Genomic DNA, 23,141 nt, shown 5'->3' on the forward strand with positions numbered 1-23,141 from the left:
GCAGGAAATCCCCGGCCGGGATTTCCCACATCCTGCGTGTTCTCTGCCTGCTAAATATAAGGCACACGTCTTATGATTCGCCTCACATACTTGATCATGGCAGTGCCGTGGAGCGGCTGCAGTTCCTCTGGGCTTTAAACTCCTGGCATTTACTGGATGCAACACCCAGCACTCGAGCTGAACATCTGTTCTCTCTCAAACAGGAGATGCCCGGGTGAGACGGCTTTTCTTGACACACGCTGGTGAGGTTTCACCTCCGAATCCTTCCAGGATGTTGACGAGACCGCTCTGGAGCTGCGTGGAGCTCCCTGACCTTCCTGAGCTGCCACAGGGCGGGTGAACCAAGGGCGTGCAGTGGTGGAGGCCTAAAGCAAAATGGGACATCAGCAGCAAGGTGCTTGGTGTCACTCTTCCTGTTTTGCTGAACACAACTGTACCAGGGCTCACGCCAGGACTGTAAACTAAGGAAGGGGAACTACAGCTATAGAAAGTAAATCCTAGTTCCTGCAATTGAATTTTGATTACTTTCCCCCCTTTTTAGTTAATATTGCAATTTCTTTTCATAGAAGCAGCAACGTAAAATTGGAGAAAGGAGGACCATGTGCTGGGGGCTTTGTGAAGATCCAGCTGTATTCCAGGTAATTCAGCAGGGCTCAAACTGTTCTGCCAATAGAAAAGCCAACATCAAATCCTGTAAAACCTGTGTTTTTTTTAATCTCATCTCAAGATCACCTTCCCTTAGGCTCCTGGCTTCCTCTTCTATCATCAACTGTGGGAATGAACGCAAGGGAAACAAATGGTAACTCCAGCAACAAAAAGAAAAAATAATTAATGACTTTATTTTTTTTTTAGTTCAGTTGGCCATCTGAGGTGCTAAAATCTCAACACCAATGAAGCAAGTGTGCATAAAAACAAATGATGAAACACAACCAAACAGGAGAAAACAGGCTGGAACAGAGAGGGATTTTTTTTTTTTTGTTGGTTTTTCATTTTTTGTTGTTGTTTTTTTACAGGTAGGGTATACGCTTTTCTGTTAACACTCCATAAATGCCAACCATAAAAGCCTTGACCAATCTGAATATCAGAGTTTACTTTCATTCAAAAGGGAAGATGCCAAAGCAGATCCCTTCACCTGGAATAGACTTTACACACACACACACACGCATGCACGCACAGATACAGAGAGTATTTAAATTACTGCAATGCCATCACAACTTGGCATCCTCCCCTTCACATCTACTGTCAGTGACATCCTCGTCTGCCCATTACCCTGCCTACAGCAGTGCTCTGGAGCAATTCAAAAGTGGAGGCTTTTGGAAAGCTTCTAATCTCGGCTATTTTGCAATAGTCAAGAGCAAGCAATCTCTCTCTGTCAACTATATACAGGCTGGTTTTATAGTACGCTTTAAGAGTTCTCTTTATTGCAGACAGTGATGATTTAGACTCCCATACAGCCATACAGTGGCTTTTCATTTTGTACACAGATTTTATAACGCAACACCTTTCTCATCCACTGGTGCTTGGTGTAAACATTTAATTGAAAACTCATTTTGAAAGAATGTTAACCAAACAAGGTGTAGCTGTGAACATTTTAGGAACAGCTGCTAAAAAAATGGAACTGCTGGCTGCTCTAGATCATGCAGTCTAGAACACTTATAATACTTCATAATGTTCAAGATTAGGATGTATAAAAATATTAAAAACCACCAGAGTGCACACAAACGTGGTGACTAGGTCTATGCAAGCACTGTGTTGTTCTAACAGAGGCCTAGGCTTTGCACAAAACTCAGGTTCTTGACCGCAGGGGTAACCCAAGGGCCCACTGGTGTCTGTACATACAAACAAATATTTACATAAAATGCAGAGACAGATAGAGAGTAAGACGGACTTGTAAAACTTGCAGTTTGCTCTAAAATATGTTCAGCAATGTGGTTCGTAACATGCCCTAGCGAGACCATGGGGTTTTGGTTAACTGAAAGTTGGAGCTGAAAGATAACTTGTCATCTCCCCATGCATAGTTCTCTGAAGCTCAGGATTTTACAGCCATTTGTGAGTTTTAATGAAAAGATGATAAAAGGAACAGAACGGTTAAAAATTAAAACATACTGTGAAAACAGCAGATTGGTTGTTTTGGCAGTCCTCACTCCCCCATCCTCATTTGCCTCCCGCGTGTTTCCAGGAGGCATCCCCTCCCTTTATCCCTTTGCTTCCCCTTAGGGGACTGAAGTGCTTGCCCCCTCCTCAGCGTGCCCATTTAAAACCAAACCCAGGTTAGGTTCCGAGCTCAGCTCTGGAGGAAGCGCCCAGCCCCTGGTATGGCCCGGGACCCCTGCTCGAAGCCGAGGGCCTCTCCCCTTCCCTCAGACACAGCACGGAGGCACGGCACTGCGTGCACGCGGCTGAGACACGTGCTGCTGCCCGCAGGGACAGCACAAGGAGCTCGAACATCTGACTTGGATTCTGATACAAATAAGGAATCTTGTGGTCACAAGAGCCTTCCTCAGCTTTACAAATATAAAATTTGAATTAAAAATATTCAGATAGTAAAAAACCCAGTATCTGATATGCAAGTTATATTCTTAAAGTGCAACTGAACAGCAAATACAAGTTGTGCCTTTTACAACCATTTGATATAAAAAGGCCTTTGAAGATTCCCTTTCATGTATTTTCAATTAATTTGTGTGTGCAACGTTAGGCTTTCATTTTTATTCTCAGTGCTGGAGGACTTTAGCATGACCTAAAGAGTTCAGTTTCAGAAAAGGTGGTCTTCCCCTGCAGGAGGGCGTTACACCCTCAAGTGATACCACTCTTAGGCACTGCAAAAATCTAGTCAGTGTCCTCTAGCATGAAAGGGAAAAGCAGTAATCTGGTATTTCTCCTTTAGGATTTCTTTCTGTTCTACAGCTCACATTCAGTGATCTTTTGTTAAAAGTTAGATGTGGTCCTTACACATAGTGCACTATAAAATGGACTGAGGCCACTTCTCTGTGCAAGACAGTTTGTTGTAAACTACCTCGTTTCCCTCTCTTCCCTCTCCAGTTTCCACTGGCCCCCCAAAAGCAGACTGTAAACTCCCGTTACCAATGTGGCTTCTGCTGCTGGCCCCTGCACTGACGGAGGGACACACCTGTTTGCTGGCCATCCCGCAGGCAGGCCAGCACTCCTGAAGAGGTTTGTCCCACGGTGCCGGTAGAGCAGGCACCACATCCTAGCACGCCTCGTTAACCTTAGCAGTGCAGCTGCCTGTCTGCTTTGTTTCACGAGCATTTGGGTTTCATTTGCAATGCCTTAGCAGAAAACAGTAGAGGGGGCAAAGGGGAAACTCTTGAGGTGATAAAATACATTTCCACAGCTAACGGCCAGCCCTGCTCAGAGACCCTGGAGGCAGTCCAACCCATTCTTGCTCAGCCTGAGATATGCTCATGAGTCAGAGGTGAATTCCGGTTGTAGACGCTGGCTTACAGAAGACCTCTCTGAAGAAAGTAGAGAGTCAACAGCAAGAAACCTTGATAATTTCTATCCCGGGACAAAAGATTAAAGGATGTTCAGCCCTGCTGGGGTATCTTGCAAAAACAGCTTATATCTAAGCTGAAAGAGCCAGCATGCTGTGTGAATGTGCTTGGGAATGGGACATGGGACACTTCTGCAAAGACACTGGTGAGCAGGCTTAGTACTTTTTTTTTTTTTTTTAAAGAAAATAGGATAGGCAACAACTTAAGGGAAAACAAACCAAAAAAAAAAAAAAACCAAAAAAAAACCAACCTCAAAACACAAAGAACCTCTTAACGTATCACGTTAAGGATGGGACACAGACCCAACACACAGTGCTATTTCAGCTCTGTGCAACAAGTTAAGGATTAGTGTGCTCTGAGAAGCTGTAAAACAGTGGATGGTACTGAACTGCTCAGTGCATGTCCTGCTCGTTACTTAATGTATGGTTACAATGAGTACCCTCATGGCTTAAAAGCAGCAGCTTCCCTAGCTGAGCCAAGAGGAGCTTCTTCCAACAGCTGCAGCAGGAAATGTGCTATTTGTGTTTTCATGGAAGTCCCTCTAGCTGTATCTCAAGAGTGTGAGGGTCCCATCTTTCAGCGAGAAAGAGATCTATGGGATATTTCTACCTCACGTTTTTGGCTTTCTCATTATAAAAATTTAAATAAATTATAGATTTATTAGTCCAACAGAAGGATTCTGGGATGCAGATGAAAAGTATGCTAGGAGCACAAAATAGATTCTTACAACTCCATGAGTGCGCAGGATTTTGTCGTAAAGGAAATCTGCTAGGGCAGGGTACATCCATGGGGTCCACAAAGGCTGCCCTTGCCGTGAAGCCGGGAACAATCCACAGTAGTGTCTTCCTCTAACAGAGTTAAAACACTCCCTCCACACTCAAATATGTGTAACATTAAAATTATTAATAAGAACACTAATAAATAGCCACAGGTAACAACGTCCAGTAATTTAGAAGTGGAAGTTGTAGGATGCAGCAGGCACACACACCCATCACTCGTCCATTTTTTTTTCCTAAAAGATACAAAAATGAATCTTCTTTCAAGTATTAAAAAAATAAGTTAATCGACATAAAAGGGTCAAAGTGACTGAGGGCCCAGGCAGGACTTAAGCTTCGTTTCCAATGTGCAAAAACAAAATACAGAGGAAAAAAATAAAAACACTGAAAAGTCTTAATGGTGGTTTCAGTCACTTAAGGGCTTCTCCCTTTTCGGGGCCTAACAGCCAGGGAATGCTGCTTGGTAACACCCCTGCCCCAGCACACAGTTACCACTGTCCCACAGTCCATATTTTCCAGTGTCAAAACAGTCGCAACAAAAACAGAACAAAGAAGCCCAACAGCCTCTGAGCCGTGGCCACGAAGACTAAGGCCAGCAGTAGCTGTCTCTCCAGTGTGTAGCAAAGCAGAAGGGCATCTTCCCTCTCTCTTCTTCTCCCCTTTCTTCCCCAACAATAAAGGTTTAGGAGACTATGATAGGGAGCGAGTCCTCTGATGCCCAAATCTCTTTAAAAACCAGGAGACAGAGTTCCATCACAAATGCTAGTAGTGTCTTCTCTGTCTCCAATTTCTTCATATCCATGCATCGTGGCCAACTGCAGGTTTCTTTGGTGGGGAGGAAGACTAAAGCAAAGAAGGTACTGCCCTGGGCTTCTGGAGCTCTTCTGGATAGTTGACTCCACCATACAGGCTGCTACAGGCTGCTGTGGTTTTCCAGAGAGGGTTGCCACTTCCCTCCCTTTTATTAGAATTGGTGTAGTAAAAACGGGAAAGGAATAGACTGCCATAAATCCAGATTAGTTAAGGGCACTTCTTCCCTTAACCTCCTTCCCCACACATGGATTATTCCTCTCCCTCCTACCACACACAAAAAAAAAATGAGGCCCATCATACAGGACCCTCGAGGAGACTCCACAAACTCAACTCATTATCTTCAGCTTGGCTTGCAGACATGTAAAACTTAAGCTTCTGGAACCAACACACTTATCAAAAGGCTTCTGAGTGCTTCAAACCGAATCACTGCATGCTGGCAGACCCTTTGGAGATTTCCCCTTCAGCATCTTCCTATCCACGTAATTCTGGCGAACTCAGGGTAGGCCAACCGGACAACGCAGACCAGCAGAGGTAAATGTGTCAAGCTCAGGACCAGTTCAAGCTAAAACCTTTGGAGAGCATGACTGCCTCCAGGTCCTTGTCTTCCTCTTTTTCTCGAAGCCGTTGCTCCTCGAGGAGAGCCACGAGAGAATCTCTCTGCTCCACTACTTCTAGCATCTCGTTCAGGATCCTCTTCTCCTCTGAGAGCTCCTCGTCTGTCTTCAGATGATCTACAGACACATCAGAAACTGTCAGCACACACGAGACTAGCAGTATGTACATACAAAAACTATGAAATGTTCTTTACTGCTCTCACCTTCCACTGCCATCCTCTCCCGGAGCTCCTGCTGTAATCGACTCTGCCTGTCTTCCAGTTCCAGCTCCCGAGCACTGGAAGGGAAACACAACAGGAGTCCAAACAAAAATACTCAGAGTATCAAAATACTCTGTACAATTGCTCCATATCTGTTCTCAGTTTCTGCCCCCCTCTAGATATGTCGTGCATTTTATCAATCTGTTCTGGAACAACTTTACAGATACCTACCATATAGAACTGTATATTTTACAGATGCAAATGTACTTTCAGTATCTCAGGTTCTTTGCCTTCAGCTAGGAAGTGCAATACACAAAGCTGAGCAATTTGATGTTGATTAAATTTAAAACAGTGTGAAGGAACAAACAAAGCTGCCATCACCATAAAATCATACTTTACCTCTATGTATCTCCTCCCACTTCCCACTCTAAAGACAAAAGTTATTTACCAACTGAGGACAAGCCAGGACATTGCCTTTTCAGACTCAAATGCAGACAGCACCTTGGGGCTTTTCTGACACAGACACTGAAACAGACACTGAGTTTCCACACTACCCAGGTCAGCTGACATACTCAGAAACTAATTTCAGTGAATTTGCACCATGGAGACTGAGAAAACTCCCTGTTTTGTTGACAGGGAAAATACTTTTCATCTGAGCCCAAATGGGAAGCACCAGAGTCCCTCTACAGGCAGAGAAGAGGCCCACACGGCAAAGGAGATGGAATTAAACAGTTTTGGCTACACTCAGAAGTGAACTCTACCAAAACCAGGAAGAATCATGGATTATTTCTGTGTAACTCAAGACACTTGTGTGAACAACTTATGTTTTATGCCAGAACATCTTGGGAAAGGCTCGGAGCTGAACAACCATACTTCTGCACGTACATAAATAGCTGGAATTTACATTCCTTACTATTCCTTCTAGCACTCTTCTAAAACAGACCCTGATTCGTATCTCAGCCAAGAATCAACCTGAGAGACTGCTGACCTTCAGGCATTACGGGGAAGACAGCAGTGACAGATCTGCTACTACTGTTTCTAAAATAATCCCTCTTTTGAAGCTTGGCATGTTCACTCACAATATCATCAGTTCGGACTCGTAGCGAACCAAGGCGTTCTTCTCCTGCACCAGCTTGAACCACTCCTGCATCAGCTTGGGATCATCCTTCTTTCCCATGCCTGCAAAGAAAGAAACTCGATAAATTTCCAGGTAACGCTGTGTAATCCTTACAAGTCCAAATGGCAAAAACAGCAATGGGGCAAAATGTGCAAAGAAAGCCGAGCAAGATGCTGCCAGAGCACTCCCAAGCCGGGTCCATTCAGTTTGCCTAGAGCAGACGGAAGAGTGGAAGTCACCTCCAAAAGGATTCTCTTGTCTTTGGAGCCTGATTTTTGTTTGCTTTCTGATTTTCTTGTGATTGCTTGTTTCTTCCTCATGCTTACTGTGGAAAGCCCAGACTTCTGTTAAATATTTCACTTTTCCTTTCATTAGAAGAAAAGTCTTAAAGTTCCTCATGCCAGTTCCTGAAGTGTATTTTCATCAGAAATTGACTCAGTTGCCACTCCATGTGTTTTACCCTGATTTGCTTCAATTGCACGTCCTCAATCTTTATTTTACTGGCAAAAAGTAACATCTCATCTTTTCTCATTTCAATAGCTAACTAATTTTTTTTTTTGACTTCTCCTACTAGCCACATGCATCTAGCCACCTTGAAGATTCCCTCTGCACAGCGAACACAGAAACTACTTCTACCATATTGCACATCAGCACTGGAAAGGAGAAGAGAACCACCAGACACCTTTGCTAATGTAGAAGCAAAAGCAAAAAAATCGTGGGCTAATACAGAACTCTCAGTTGCTATTTCATTTATTGCCAAACCAACTCCTAGGCTTACTCGGTAGGCCACTGATCAATCTCCTGTCTGTCAGGAGTTATGTAGAATAAACTGCAGGGTGCTGATCCCAAAGCCTCCTGTTGAAATTTATCAAACCCAAGGGCTTACCAGGGAAGCTCCTCCTAGCAATCTCCTGCTTTTGGGTCACTGAATCCACGCTGAACTATCTGCAGATGAGTGCCATGACTTTTATACCAACAAAGACACCAGCAATGCGCCTACCTGCACAGAAATGGAGGCAGGAGCAGGGCCTCAAATCACGCTCTACAGCATTTTCTGGGTGCTGCATCCCACCAGCTTGCGTGTGACCTAGGCATCCTGAAGTAACTAACACCCCCGGTCTGAGCTTGTTATTTTGGAGTCATGCTATCAAGAGCAAAAACCTCTTAAATAGCCATTTTGATGCCAAAATAATCATGCAGCGAGCTTAGTACACTAACTCTGGGAAGCACTACTCAGGTATAACATCAATGGCTAGTTAATTCACATCTGTGGCCTGCCTTCACCCTTATGAGCTCACCAGAGAAGTGCTGCACTGGAGCTAAACAAAGGTGGCCCTACAATTCCTGTACACTGCAGCTTCGTCCAAGAATACCTGCCCTCCAAAAATTGTAAGAGCAGACCCTTGGGAAATCCCAGACCCAGTTGTACCGCCCCAAGAGCCTGGGGCTCCCTGGGCTCGATATGAATGTGTTGCTCAGTTCCAAGCATGCCTTTCTGAGCGTCTCTGCACAGTATGCCCGTATGGCGACAGGAGAGGGAGACCGTACATGCAGATGTCCAGTGCCGTGGCGCCATGAGAGCACTGGGAAGTCTCCCCATCCCTTCCGATGCCAGGATGTATAGAAAACAAATGCCTCTAAGGAAAAGCCAAAAAAAACAAACACAAGACTACGGACCTATGAAATATATAAATATTTTCAAACAGCCAATGAGCAGAGGAGTAATGGAAGGACTGGAGAGGGAGCACTGACAACTGATGTGAGGGAGCACCATGGGAAGCAGAGTAAGTGGTTAGCAAAATTACACCATGAACACACATAAACAGCCCCCTTCCCCCATGCCTTGGCAATGGAAACTTGATGGCAAACTCCATTTGGGACAGTTAAAGAATGTGCTCAGCAAGACAGATGAGGGAAAACTGGTCTAGCTTAAGGTCTGTTGGCTTTTAAAGCTCAAGGATGTTTTGCAAACCAGTCCTTATAAAGACACAGTATTCCTTTAATCCATATATACTAATTAAAAGGTCACGTAAGGAAGGAGATTTTCTTCCCTTACCCCACCCCTTCCAAGCATCTTTCAGGAGGAATGGGTAAACTGAAGCCACCAAACAAAACCAGAAACTTTTGAGTGTGACCTTGCTGCTCCCACAGCTGCTGCCAACGTCCCTCCCAGTCACTGCACCCTCCCTAGCACAGCTGGGACCAGCCAAAGGGATACTGTACCTTTAGTAACTTGCCACAGGCCCACAAAAGCTGTTTATCAGGTTGCTATCGAGAAGGCTGGTTTGGGGAAACAGCAAGAAAAGGGTGGGGACGGGGCTGGGACCTTGTGGTCACTCGCTGACTACTTCTGCTACGAAAACCCAGCTGTGGTCAAGGAGAACGGGGAGCGTGTGAGGTTACGTTACCTTCATGGGCACAGCAAGGGCAGAAGGAGAGAGGTCTACGACGTGGTGTCCCGGCATTGGGCTCAACTTCAATAGGACCAAACGAGGAAGAGGAAGAGGCAGGAGAGGAAGAGGAAGTTGGAAGTGGAACGGAAGAGGAAGAAAGGGGTGAAATAAAAGACAAGCAAAGGACAAAAAGCGTAAGAGTGAGAAAGAAAGGAAACACAAGAAGAAAAGAAAAGAAAAAATACAAGAAATGGAGAAGCAGAAACAAGGGATACAGTCTACAGATGAATAATGTCCCTAGTAAGCACAGATAACAGATAAGAGGTAGGCTGAGATACTGGTGAACTCTTCCTCCTTCAGGCAGGAGGCTATTGTTGACTTCTTCCTAACATACATTTTCAATCACACCGTTTTTAACCAAATATTTTGTGAACACGATGTCAGGATGAGCAGAGATGAACATTTAACTCCTGCTGATAAATGGCAAATTTCAAGCAGGGTTACAAAAAGTCTCACCTGCATGCATACGACACCAGCTGTAAGCAGCCACTCTACCGTAAATCTTTCTCAGGACCATGCTCTTACCACCATGGCAGCATCCACTGATGGTAAAAGTGTCCTTTTTAATGGAAAATAATTCCTTCAGACAGGGAATGTTGCAGGGAGAATCTGATTAACGTGCAACCTGTCTGCTAGGATCTGCTGTGTCAGGCATGGTAAATACACGTCTCAGTTGGACTGCAGTGCTCACAAGGGGAATCAGCTTTTACATGGGTAAAAAAAATATTAACATCAGTGTCTGTGTGCGGAACAATCAACTGAGGACTTTGTGTGGTTAAAACAGTAAATTTAAAGCTGTCCTTCGACATTCTCATTTCGAAAGCTTACAAATTCTGTTAGTATCAGTGACTTACTGAATCTTTTTCATCATCTCTGTCACCCAGCGAAGGATAAATATTTCTCATCTCTACAGTGGTTCAGCTGTTTTAACACTGAGAATTTGCTTTTCAGCTGTATTTCATGTTGCAGAAAGAAATGGTAGAAAATAACCAATATCACTAATAGTTACAGGAGAACATATGCACCAAGAAGCCAAAGAGTCTGAAATGTCAAAGCTATCAGAATGAAGCACTGCTCTCAATGCACAACCGCATTTGAATAGGGTTTGCATTGAAGAGAAGGCATTTGTGTGTTGGGAATAGCATGAACTCCACAACAATATTACAGCAAGAATAACTCATAATTTGGAGAAGTCAGCAGAGCTTGACATATATATATGGTTTGGAAACATCTTTACAAAACTCCAGACTACCGGCAAACTGGGAAGGCTTTAGAAGGGACCATCACAGAACCAGACCAGCACACGGAGGACACACTGGAGTGAGAGGGAGAGCACGTAGGCTTCAAAGCCTGTGACCGAGCAGCGTGGCTTTCTCAGGCAGGCAGAAGCCTCTGTACTGGGGGCAGGAAGGGGCAACATCAGGAAGGGTTCCACAGTCGGCATGTGACAGTTACAAATAAAGCATTGTACCAGCGCTAGCTGACAGTACCAGAGCCTTAATTGTAGTTGTTCAGAATTTTCTGACTTCTTCATTTAAAATGGAAACTGCTAAAGCTGTTTCTCCTATGATTGCCGTTTCACAGATCTAGGTTACAAGAGCACAAACAAGCCCCAAACCCACCAAACCACACAGGCTACCCACCATGAAGAACAAGCTTCCATACATAGCAGAGCATTTAGTGCACAATACCCATTACATTTTTTATTTCACATCCTATCTTATTCAACATCAGTAGTTTCCCATATAAGCTTTTATACTCTTAATTAATGGCCTACCAGTTCCTTTTTGGGGAGATTAGGAGATGGATGTTTAACTGTATGAAGAATTCACTTCAGTTTTTCAGGGTCTGAGATTTCATTCAGAATTTGGGGGGAGTGAGGGATGTTGCTGACTGAAACGCAGTTAGATTTCTAAATTGCAAACTACAGGCTTAGAGACTTGGTGAAAAATTCTCAATTTGCCATATTTGATCTGAAAATAAATACCTGGTATAGGAACACACCACATTGTGACAAGGCCACAAACTACCACCTTTTGTCATCAACAAGCAAAATGCCACATCCTAGGAAAAGATAACACCTTTGGTCTCTGGTAAAAAGCCACAAGACTTACATAGCAGAAGACTAATACAGACCCCCCACACGCTCCCTATAATTGTGTTTTTCTTCATTTGTTCTTAGATATTCTCTTTTTAACAGAAATATAAACCTCCCCACTCTTGTCTAAGGAAATGTGTCCTTGCATCAAGTTACAAAGTCCATATTATCTATAATAATCTTGCTACTGGAAATGTTCACGTGCTCTTCAGTTAAGATACTGAACATAACCTGCACTATTAAAACACTTTCCAGTTAATCCAGATGTAAATTATAGTTGCATCAGTGAATACAGGTTACAAGATCATTACAGTTGCTTTCAAAACAACTTCTGTCCATCCCAGGATGATTAGCAAGCCTTTAAAGTGATCCTTATTTACTGATCCTGATTTACTAAATAATGAGGACAGGGTGAAGTGCAACCTGAAAACTTACCTGTTATAGTTCTCTAAAGCTGCATAATTGGTGAAAACTGTACCAATTATGCTCTGAAAGATGCTATAATCCGAAGTCACAAGTATTATAAAACATATAATGCAGCAATTTTATTTTATTTTTTTTAATTCTTTAAAGTGGTATTTATGAAAACTGCCTCCCCAACCTTGCTAACACAAGTATTCATACAGGTGGTACACATACCATACACAGACTGAAATAGGAACTTTCTAATTTTAAAGAGAGAAAGATTTTATCAAATTTCCTGAAAGGAAGAAGGCTTTTTCAATCTTTTCAGTAACAAATATTTAAGTGTATTCCAGATCATATATTTTACTATACCTTCAGATAAGGCTTTCAAAAAAAAAAGTCTCTTAACTGTTTCAGAAAGAGAACCAGAGAAAAGATCACCTATAGCACACTGACACATTCAGATACTGAGTGTACCATCAGATCATTCACTTTCCTGACAAAGATAATTTTTAAAACATACAACTATACAGCAAGAGTTCTCACCGTGCACGTTTATGTTTAAACAAACTCCTGGGTCAAGGCTGAGCATCTCATTCAGTACTATTAAAAAGCACACTCTAGTTCACCATATGGTGTTAAAAAACTGTCTCATTTACCTTGCCCTTCACTTGTTTAATTACAGTACATAAATCCTTATGTGTTTTCTCACTTCTCTCAAAGCCATCACTAAACCTACAGTATATAGCGTAGCTTTCTCATGACTGCTTAGAGAAGAAAAATCACCTCCTCATGAGCTCAAATTAAAAACATCATCACTGCAAGAAAATTTTCCTGACCACAGAGTCAAGGCCAGATGGAAAAAAACTCTTGTCAAAGAAATTAAAAACAACAACAACAAAACAAAAACCACAAAACAACAACAAAACCCCACAGCCGTTCTGTTAATGTCCCTCACTACAAAAAAAAAACAACAAAACACAACATGTGAGGTCTGGCAGCACAGGTCTTCATCCACAGCATGGGAAGAGTGCTGCAGGCAGCAGCAATACAAGCTTGTGGTGTTTTTACTCCACTATGCAGCTGAACTCCACCACAACTGCTCTCACTCTCCCTTCTCAAAGGGAAAGAGGAGAAAATACAATGGAAGGGACTTGAGATAAGGACAGGGAGATCACTCAACAATTATCATCACAGACAAAACAGATTGAGTGTAGGGAGATTCATATAATTTATTGCCTATCTTCTAGCAGACTAGTGAGAACTAAAAGCAACCCTAAAACACCTTTCCCCCCTCTCCCTATCCATCCTCTTCTTCCTCCTCCCTCTAAGCAGTGCAGGGGAGCAGGGAATGAGGGTTGTGGTCAGCCCCTGAGGCTTCCTCTCTGACGCTCCCTGCCCCTGAGCGTCCCTGCCCCTGCTCCACGTGGGGTCCTTCCCACAGGACACTGTCCTTCCCAAACAGCGGGGGCTGCCCACAGGCAGCAGCTCTCCAGGCACTGCTCCCACTCGGCTCCATCCCACGGGGTCCATCCATCCCCCAGGAGCAAACTGCTCCAGCACGGGTCCCCCACGGGTGGGGGCAGCTCCCCCCAGACCCCCTGCTCCTGCATGGGCTCCTCTCCACGGGCTGCAGCTCTGGCCCGGGGCCTGCTCCTGCGGGGGCTCTCCATGGGCCGCAGCCTCCTCCAGGCCACATCCACCTGCTCCACCGGGGGCTCCTCCACCCATGGGAGGGCTGCAGCGTGGAGATCTGCTCCATGGGGGACCCATGGGCTGCAGGGGGACAGCCTGCTCCACCAGGGGCCTCCCCACAGGCTGCAGGGGAACTGCTGCTGCCTGCCTGGAGCACCTCCTGCCCTCCTGCTGCACTCACCTGGGGGCTGCAGGGCTGCTTCACTCCTCGTTCTCCCAGCTGCTGTTGTGCAGCAGGCTTTTTCCCCTTTCTTCAATCTGCTCTCCCTGAGGCCCACCCAGTGTTGCTCTCTGGCTTGTCTCTGGTGGCAGGTCCCTTTTGGAGCTGTCTGGAGCTGGCTCTGGTCTGACATGGGCAGCTGCTGGGCGCTGCTCACAGAGACCTCCCCTGCAGACCCCCTGCTACCAAAACCTCGCCATGCAAACCCAATAAACCACTGCCCCACTGACGTGGTTTGTTCTGAAGGAGCTGATGGGTAAGAGAAGGGCAAGAGAAGAACCATTTCTGTGACTATTCGCTTCTTAGGTTCCCTCTGTGCTGTCAGACACAGTCCTGCATGTAACCACAGCTTCTGGGCAGAAAATTGTCATCTCCTCCCCACCAAGGCAGAGCCACAAACAGATTGTGTTGATCACCAGTTGTTCCCTTTCAATGCCACAGGCCAACTTCTCTGAAGTGCCTGTAAAACAATCCACTGACCTCTTCAAAGCAGAGGTCAGCAGCCCACAGCCCAAGGACCAAAGACAGCAAGCAGAGGAATTCAGAAAGGTCCATAGGGTGACCAGTGCTGAGCCAGGAGCTGCAGTATATTGAAGAAAGGAGCACATCCCAGCTCCCAAGTGTACCCTGCCTAACAATTTAGCCACAGCTCATCAGTGAAGTGACTGCAATTATTTTGCCTCTGTTAAATGAAGCGCTCCCTGCATCCTTCTGCGTTCATGCAGCCATGACTAGAAAGACCTTGCTTGCCATAGTATACTTGAAAGACTACAGACTTTGATAAAACGGTGGAAATCAAGAGCCACAACAAGATTCAATGCCATAGCTGCTATTTCTACCTCTCTAAAACAAGGTAGAAAACATGTACAACTACCATGAAAATATACCTCCTTTTCACTCTATGCTGTTCTTTGTTGCAAGTTACACTGGACTATTATCTTCTCTACTTCTTATTTTTGTTTAAAGAAAGACTGTTTTTATCCTTTTTTTTTTCTTTTCTTTTCTTTTTTTTTTTTCTGTAGCTACATAATACTTCTTCATAATCTGAAGAACAGCAGTAAAAACACTCAGTGAGGATGAAGAAAGCACAGTGAAAAGTTTAGGGTAGCAGACACCACTATCCCTAACCTATAGCTCACTATTTCCTTTGCAAATCTTGCATCTAAAAATCTTCCCTTTCTATTTTGCTGACTAAACTAACCAGGGCAGTTTGGAAATCAGCATATGGCAACACCGCGTAGGAAATCCATCTCTGAAGCTAATCTCCATTCTCATGCACCATTATGCTAGCACTTAACCTCACAAGCTAAGAGCATGACACTTCAGAAATTCTTATTCTACTAACAACTTCCATCAGTCATTTAACAGACAGATGAGCTCTAATTTTACCTCAGTGCTTAACATAAAGATCAGCCCAGCAGAGATCAGTAAGACAAACTGCAGCAAGAACAGGAAATACTCTCCCACCATTTAAAAATCAGTTATGGTCAGAAACTGAAGTGGCTGAAAAATAAAACTTTCCAGCTTTACTATTTGATGCAGCTGTTGTAAAAGAGCATGAATACAGAAAACCACTTCCTGGACAATAACATCGCACACAACTACAGGTATTATAAAGTTGAAGGAAAGAATTCTGACAGCTGTCTCCTAAGTACTTCACTCCAGGTTTCTGACAGCAGAATATTGTTATTCTGTCGATAACAATATGCTCTAAAGATCACTGTAAGAAACCTGGACAAAACTCATTGACCACTGAATTGCCATGTAAACTGAACACCATAAACTGAATCCCGTAGAAGAGAGGAAAAAATAATAAAAAAATGATGAGGAGGCTAAAAAAAACTAGAAAAAGCAATAGGTGGAGCAGAATACACACATAATTGACTGCACAGAAGTCTTCTGCCTCCTATTAGATCTCAAGGCATTTCAAAATGTAATCAGAAATAATACAGTCCTACACTGGCCTTGTCTTCCAAGACTGCTAGTTTTTGTGTGCAGCTGTGAGAGGTGTGCAGAAAGAAATCAGGTAAATGTTAATTGTTTGCTTACAGTACCTAACAAGTACTCTAACAAGTTTTGCTTATCAAACTCTCTTTCCTGCTCTAAATTGACTGCAAAGAAAACATGTTACCAATTCACTTCAGTGTCAAAAGTAGCTGCAGACCAAGAAAGAATATTTATCCTAAAACTCCAGCCCTCTTGCAGGAGAGCTGTGCTTGTCAATCACAGGAATTAAGACAGTTCCCACTTCAGTGTAGCAGACTCTGGCCCGGTAGAAATAGATTTGCAGGACTTTAAAGTACACAGTCAGCTCAAGTATGTTAAATAAGCTAATAAAAAGTAAACTTCTGGGAGAGTACGCTTTAAACAAGGAAAAAAAAAAAAAAAAAAAAAACACCACAAAAAAACTAAACAATACAATCACACTTTTTTTTCTTTTTCTTTCTTTTTTTTTTTTTTTAAACCATTTAACTGATGTTCATAATCTTGTCAAGAAAGAACGAATGTCTGAAATCAGCACTACCAAACATGCCAGCTCTCTTCCTTACACCCATCTTGTTTACCTTGGCATAGTATAGCCAAGAGGAAAGCAAGACTGGAGTGTGGGGGCTGTTCCCTCAAGGATTCCCTGCTGGGTGCAAGGAAAAGGAAAGTGACCATTTCAATGCAGAGGGAACAATGGAGGTACCTTCCACAGACAAGGAGTAAACTGGAATAAGGAACTGGTGGGAAAGGAAGAGCTGAGGCTGGGACTAATTAAGCAAGGAGACTAGGAATTAAGCAAGGAGACTAAGAATGCTAACCACTAAAGGAGAAGAGACAGAGAGGAGAAAACACAAGAGGTACGGGGCGGAAGAAAACAGATCTATTGAGAAGGTATGACTTAGGATCATCCAAACAAAGAATAATGGGTAGAAAAGGGAGCAGAACCCAAAAATTTTGTGAGAAAGCTAGTGGCAGGGATGGAGTCTTTGTGGATTGAGTCAGTGGAAATACCAGGATTAAAAAAGAAGTAAGAGTAAAAGACTAGGAACAACTAGTGGGGAAGAACAGGAGGTCTGAAGGGTAGACATTAGGATTTCTTTGTCAATAATGTAGGGATTGAAATTAAATGTCTGAGAAGCACAAATTGGAACTGAGAATGAAAATGGAAGTGGAGTAAGGAGCTTTGGATGGAAAAAGATAGGATTAGGACATGGACTTTCTGGAAAGAGTGAATAAAAGGGAAAAAGAGTATTCATCCACCAGAGTACCCTATCCTTTCAGTGTCTGACTCAGAATCCATGTTTTCAAGTCTCACCATTCAACAGCTGCCAGCAAACATCTGTGAAATCCACTGACCATGTCCCATTTCCTCTCCATGAGGATCTACACAGAAGATGACAACCTAGTGTTGCTATCAGTTATTCCATAAGGGTAAGTGGCACAGTTCTCTGCAGTGGATTTAAATGTTACAAATCTGTTGGTAAATCAACATAATACATAATCTTAATTTCAGTTGACTTTACAACCTTTGCAATGTTCTTATAACATAACATACAATATACACATAGGAATAATTACTCCGAATTGAAATGGGACCATCTGTAGCATGAAATGAAACATCTGCTTCACAGCAGCAGCACATGATATTTTAGGACAGGAAGAGACAATTATGGCATGTGAGCAGAGCAACAGGGGTAGTTAGGATAGCAATTTGTAATCCTGCAAACTGGAACTTGACCAGGATGTCAGAAGTTACCACACCCTTGCAGAAGTTGTTGTGTAGTCTGTAACAACTAAATGAAATGTAACTCTCATTAGAATAAAGAAAATCCAGATTAAATTAATGCCTTAATCACTTGAAAAATTATCACCAACTTCATGATAACTTTTCAAGGAATTTGTGGTTTGCGTATCATTCTACTGACAGCATGACTTCAGAGTCATGCCTGTTCCTCAGAGACACAAATTGCCAGCAGAATAATTAATCTGTGCTGCCGCTCTAACTGCTTATAGTGCTCCGGAAGGACCATGCAGTCACACTGGGCTCCAGGGGTTTTAATGGCACCCCACCCAGACGCAGCAGCCTGCACAGATGTGTTACTTTGAGAGCTGAGCTCTAAATTTGCCACTGAATAGTGACAAGTATCATCAGAGTAACGTATCCACTCTGGCAAAAGTGATCTGGCAGCCCCCAAAGCAAATACAAAGCAAATTACAGAGGCAACAAAACTAAATTATAAAGCCACATACTCCAGCAGGCTATACTGGCTCATTGCATTTAAAGGGATACTGCCCAATACATTTTTTTTTTCTTTAGAAAAAGGTATTTTTGAGATGAGCAGAAACTTGAAATAGTTTTTAAAACTATCAACCATTTTTTAAAAAAAATGTGAACATTGTCTCTGACTGCTGGAAGCCCAAATGACTAAGTCACCATATAAATAAAAACAGTTTGTAATAGAAGACCAAAAATGACCACTCTGAGGTGACTGTCTGAGCTCAGAGAAATGGAAAAAACAACAAAGATGAAAAGTAAATTCAGTTTTAATTTGAGATTTTCTACAACACAATATTTTTTAAAGTGACAGTGTCCCTTTAAGTAAGAATTATTTTGCTTTTCTGAAAGCCACCATCAGTGATTTTAAGGCACTGATATCTCTAAAGAGGCATTAGGAGGAGAAGGAAGGGGAGGATGGAGAGGTATAGTGGAAATAGCATTAGATGGGGAAAAGGATCTGTTAAGTGTCATTCAGCATCAACCCTTTTACAGCTCCTACTGTGGATCATACAGATATGGGCCAGCCATAATAGGCATACTTAGGAAGAGAATTTCAGAGCCTCTCTGCAGAAGACACCCCAGGAAGGAATGCCAGAAGGACTGAGCAGTGAATGAAGCACAGGGTTAATGGAGGACTATCACACCAAAATTACCACAGGGGAACTGGGCAACAAATTAGGGCTACTAAGGAGAAAAAGTCTTCCATTTTGAAACTCGAGCCCATGTGGATATTCTTAATGAATGGCCTGTTGTGTCAGGACAATTTGGAGTCATTCCCAACAGCTGGCTACAGATTTTTCTCCTCCTCCTGGAGGAGAAGACAAATGAAATATGAGACTCAGATGACAATGCAACCTAGCAGAGTTTGCCTTCTCTTGGATACACTGACAGATTTGCTCGTTTTAGAAGAATAGATTTGGTGTGACTAAATGAGCAAAGGGAATTTCAATTTTCAAGATGGACAAATGCTAAACAAATGCCATTTATAAACCAAAAGTTATCCACTTACTAAGGGATTCAGGAAGTAGCTTTAATTTAAGAAATGCAGAATGACAGCACAGAGTGATGACATCATTACAGTCATCAAGTGAGGGAAAAAAATGGGCTAAAGGCTCACATGTTTGGCACTTAAATGGGATTTAAAAAAAAAAAAAACACAACAAAAACACAAAACACAACAACATAGCAAGAAGCTTATTAGACGTGTGATGATGCAAACTGAGCTGACTGGAAACTGGTAATAGATTGCACCAAAACTGACTGGAACTCTACCTTTAGATTCTCTCCTAACCCTGTGATAAGACAAAACAGGAACGAAGAGGTATCTGTCATCTACAACTGTTTCCCAAGTCCCTTGAGGAAGCATTTTGTTAGATCATCAAAATACTCTGTTTTCTCTGGAAGAATCAAACGAGCCTCAGAAGGGGAAGAGGGAGGCAATGGCATAACTAATCCTTTAGGGCGCTGTTAGCTCCTGGGAGATGGTCAGTTCTGCAGTTCCCATTGTATTAGCATATTTTTCTGAAGAGTATTTGGATGGTAGAATTGGACTTGGCAAAGGAGAAGCAAAATCCAGAATGGCTTTCTACTTCCAGCATGGAAGGTGGCTGGAATGAAAACTGTGAATACATTTTGAAATAATTAACACTGTGGAAAACAGAAGAGGGAGCCTTACACATGGCTTGTGGAATATGCCAGGATCTCCTCTTCCTGAGCTGCAAAAGGGGTTCTGCCAGTCATGTGCAAGGACTTTTTCTTCTTGTTTGTGAGCCAAGGATGGGAGAAGTAGGTAAAGGGAGGGGTGGGAAGGAGTGTCAGCAGGGTTAGTGTCAGCGAGAGGTTCAGCTATACATACCACCCAGATGCAAGTCGATGAGGTCACTGTAATAAGACTCTCCCCAATAGTCTATAACAAGGAATTGGTGAAGACAGTTATTGAATCAGATACCCACCCTAGCCCCACACAATCAAAGCAATATATGAGAAAGACATACAGACAGAAACAAAAAAGACTAACAACAAGAAACATGCAGCTATATACGTTTGCACATACATAGAATATATATATATATAATTATGTGTCTCATTTATCCATATATGTACACATACACACATATATGTATGTATCACAAACATACACATACACATATATATATGTGTCACAAACATGTTGGGAAGATGAGGAGAAAATTCCCAGCAGGCAGGCAAGGGCTTCCACGGAGAAAAATCAAGAGGTCTACACACAGACACTTCATGTATTTCAGTCTTGACACTGAAGTCTTTCCTGTTCTTGTAGACAAAAGCAGAGCTATTCTTGTTGCTTTCATGCTGAGCAACATCAGAAGGAAAGACTAATTTCTTAGGTAAGCTGCAGGACAGGTATAAGCATTGATTTCTTGGCATTGAGTGAGTGGAGGATGCGTGTGTATAGCAAACAAGTAAAAGGCACTGAGTGCTGACACAAATGACAAATACCTAAGTGTGGGAAGATGGATTTCTGCTAATGACACAGTACCTGTGTCAGAGAAGAACCTCCATTTGTGTGCGTGAAACAGACATGCATGTCCACAGCTGCTAGAGACAGGTACACCACGAGTCTAGCACTGTATAATTATTCTTTAGGGAAGAGACACACAGGAGTACAGAGAGCACTGTTTCTCACTGCATATGATTCACTTGATGAAAAGAGGTTGCTCTTAAATTTTTCAGTATTGATCTGACACTAAAAGACATTTTCCTAGCTCTTAAAAATGACTATCAAAGTTCATAAAGGAGAATAATGGAGAAGAAGAAAAAGGTTCATGAAATTTCAGAGTTGACATATTTTTTTAAGGTAATAATTGAAAAAGTGAAAAACCCACACCGGAAAACAGAAGTCATAATCATGTCCAGACAGGCGAATGCACTATAATACATGTACAAAGCACCGTTACATTAATAGTGATCCCATTCTTGGGACACTGCAGAAAAATAGGAAAATTCTTCACTGAGATTATCTTTCTTGGCAGTGAAATGCCACGATGTAAATAAAGTTGTTGTTTGTTTGTTTGTTTTTTTAAAAAAAGAAAGAAGAAGAAAAGGGATGACAAAAACTTAGAACACCTTGCATATGTTAAACTTGCCACCTTAAATAGTTTATATTCCAGATCATTCATCCTTACTATAAATGTAACTGCCAAAGGGTGAGATCTTCAAAGACATTAACAGACAACATACTAAGGCAATTACAAAATCATAGGGTGTGAGACTATTTTCTGAATCAGAAACTAAATGTTAGATTGAGCATTCAGCTCTTTGAAGAACAGAAGGCCAACTGCACCTTCTCCAAGGCTAAGCCAAATTAAAAAAGAAAAGAAGTTATAGAGGAAGGTGTGATTATCTTGTCAAAATTGAAGTCAGCAATGAACTCCAAAATGTTTCTGAATGTGATTAGTTGAACAGCTAGTATCACCATATTCCAGCTTGAAAGCTATCAGATAAGGACTGACATTCCTGGAAAGAGTACTGAGCTATTTGTACCTATTGCTAGGATCCAACTTAACTGTAGTCTCACAAGACACTGCTGTGAAGAATTTGACTATCTGCTCAGGATAAGCCACTTGGCCAAAACATACTAAGGTTGAAACAAAATGGATGGAAAATAGAAGAGAAAAAAAAAAGTAAACAAATTCTTACCCACAGTACCTTTTTTTGTTCTTACCAGTCCAACTGAAAGATATATTTTTGTAAAAAGGGGAAAAGGTCCAGAGGTCAGAGATATGAAAAACTGAAGTTGATGGAAGACTGCTAAATAAAGAACTGAAATGTTTTACTGAGAGAAAAGGTGACTAACAGTCAACTTGATAAAAGATGATAAATGACATTGAAAAGTTGTTCAGATGGCCTTGTCTATCTGTTTCTACAATAGAAAAAGAAAAGAATCATTACAAAATACAAAATCATGTTTCTTCTGTCAGGAATCTCAAACATCTAGTAGTAAGAAACTACTAATACTGCAAGAAATTTCATATTTAAATGCATAAGATTGGTTCTTTCCCTACAGGGAGGGAAGCCAAATAACTTATTCATTACAGAGCCCAATATCATCTCCAAGAACAGTTAATACTGGTTGGTCTCTATGGGACAGCCATTACTTTGATCCTGCATTGCAATCCTTCTCCCTTCACGTGGACAGAGAACGTGCATGGGACACACAATTCCCACCCTCTCCTCTTTCTTCCCCTTGTACAAGCTTATTAAAAGGAATATATATATATATATATATATATATATATATATATATATATTCAGATGAAAACATTGCCCTTCCCATGTTTTAGATTTTGTTTATACAGTTTAATTAGGGAAGAATTGATCAGGGATAAGAGCATTACTCCGCACCTTCACAAAGGATCCTGCTGAACGCAGTGGTCTCTGTTAGGTGAGTATCTTAAAACAATGCAGATGAGAAGAAAATTATGATGCCCTCCTGAACAATTAATGGATAATGGAGGCAGAAATTAACAGTACTTATGGAATGTGATGTCACAGACTAGAAAATAAGAAGAAATTTGGTTATTTTATTGCAAACACATGTAAAAAGTCTGTGCAAGATTAGCTAGAGAGGTAAAGAATGGTGTTCATTTTTAATCTTATGTTTCAGTCAACATAGGTTATAACATGTCTTTTTCTTTTTTTCCCCAACAGAATGTGTTTCTTGTTAATCCCCGGAAATAACTGCAAGAGTTGGAGCTTGTGATTTCTTTATGATGACGTTAAGCTTCTGTAAATAGAAGCAAAACATACCCTATGGGCTTCCTGAAGAAAAGAGATTAATTTTTGCAATACGACCTACAATTTAATAATTCCGCTAAAAAAATCACAAATATACAATCTCGTCTAAGACTGCTTCATTTTGGGAGAGCTGGGAGTGAGATGTTATATAAGGGTTTAAGTCTGCAGCCTTCCATACAAAATACCAACTCTTACTCTTGG

At 42.1% G+C, this 23,141-nt stretch overlaps 1 protein-coding gene across 25 annotated transcripts in view; it reads right to left on the bottom strand.

Moving 5' to 3' along the window:
• Positions 1-818: 818 nt before the first annotated feature.
• The window catches only part of MICAL3 (microtubule associated monooxygenase, calponin and LIM domain containing 3), a 161,708-nt gene continuing 139,385 nt past the window's right edge, over positions 819-23,141 (bottom strand). For 18 of the 25 annotated variants that reach the window (XM_072040058.1, XM_072040092.1, XM_072040101.1 and 15 more), the window contains 4 exons: positions 9,441-9,506; positions 6,995-7,094; positions 5,919-5,992; positions 819-5,832 (listed from right to left, as the gene is read on the bottom strand). In XM_072040058.1, coding sequence (XP_071896159.1) covers positions 5,648-5,832; positions 5,919-5,992; positions 6,995-7,094; positions 9,441-9,506 — 425 coding nt within the window. In that variant the 3' untranslated portion in view covers positions 819-5,647. Of the gene's footprint in view, positions 5,833-5,918; positions 5,993-6,994; positions 7,095-9,440; positions 9,507-20,022; positions 20,074-23,141 lie in introns of all 25 variants that reach the window. The other 7 variants (XM_072040077.1, XM_072040171.1, XM_072040107.1 and 4 more) reach the window with 2 other exon arrangements.

Source organism: Anas platyrhynchos, chromosome 1, assembly GCF_047663525.1.
Source record: "Anas platyrhynchos isolate ZD024472 breed Pekin duck chromosome 1, IASCAAS_PekinDuck_T2T, whole genome shotgun sequence".
Lineage (NCBI taxonomy): Eukaryota > Metazoa > Chordata > Aves > Anseriformes > Anatidae > Anas > Anas platyrhynchos.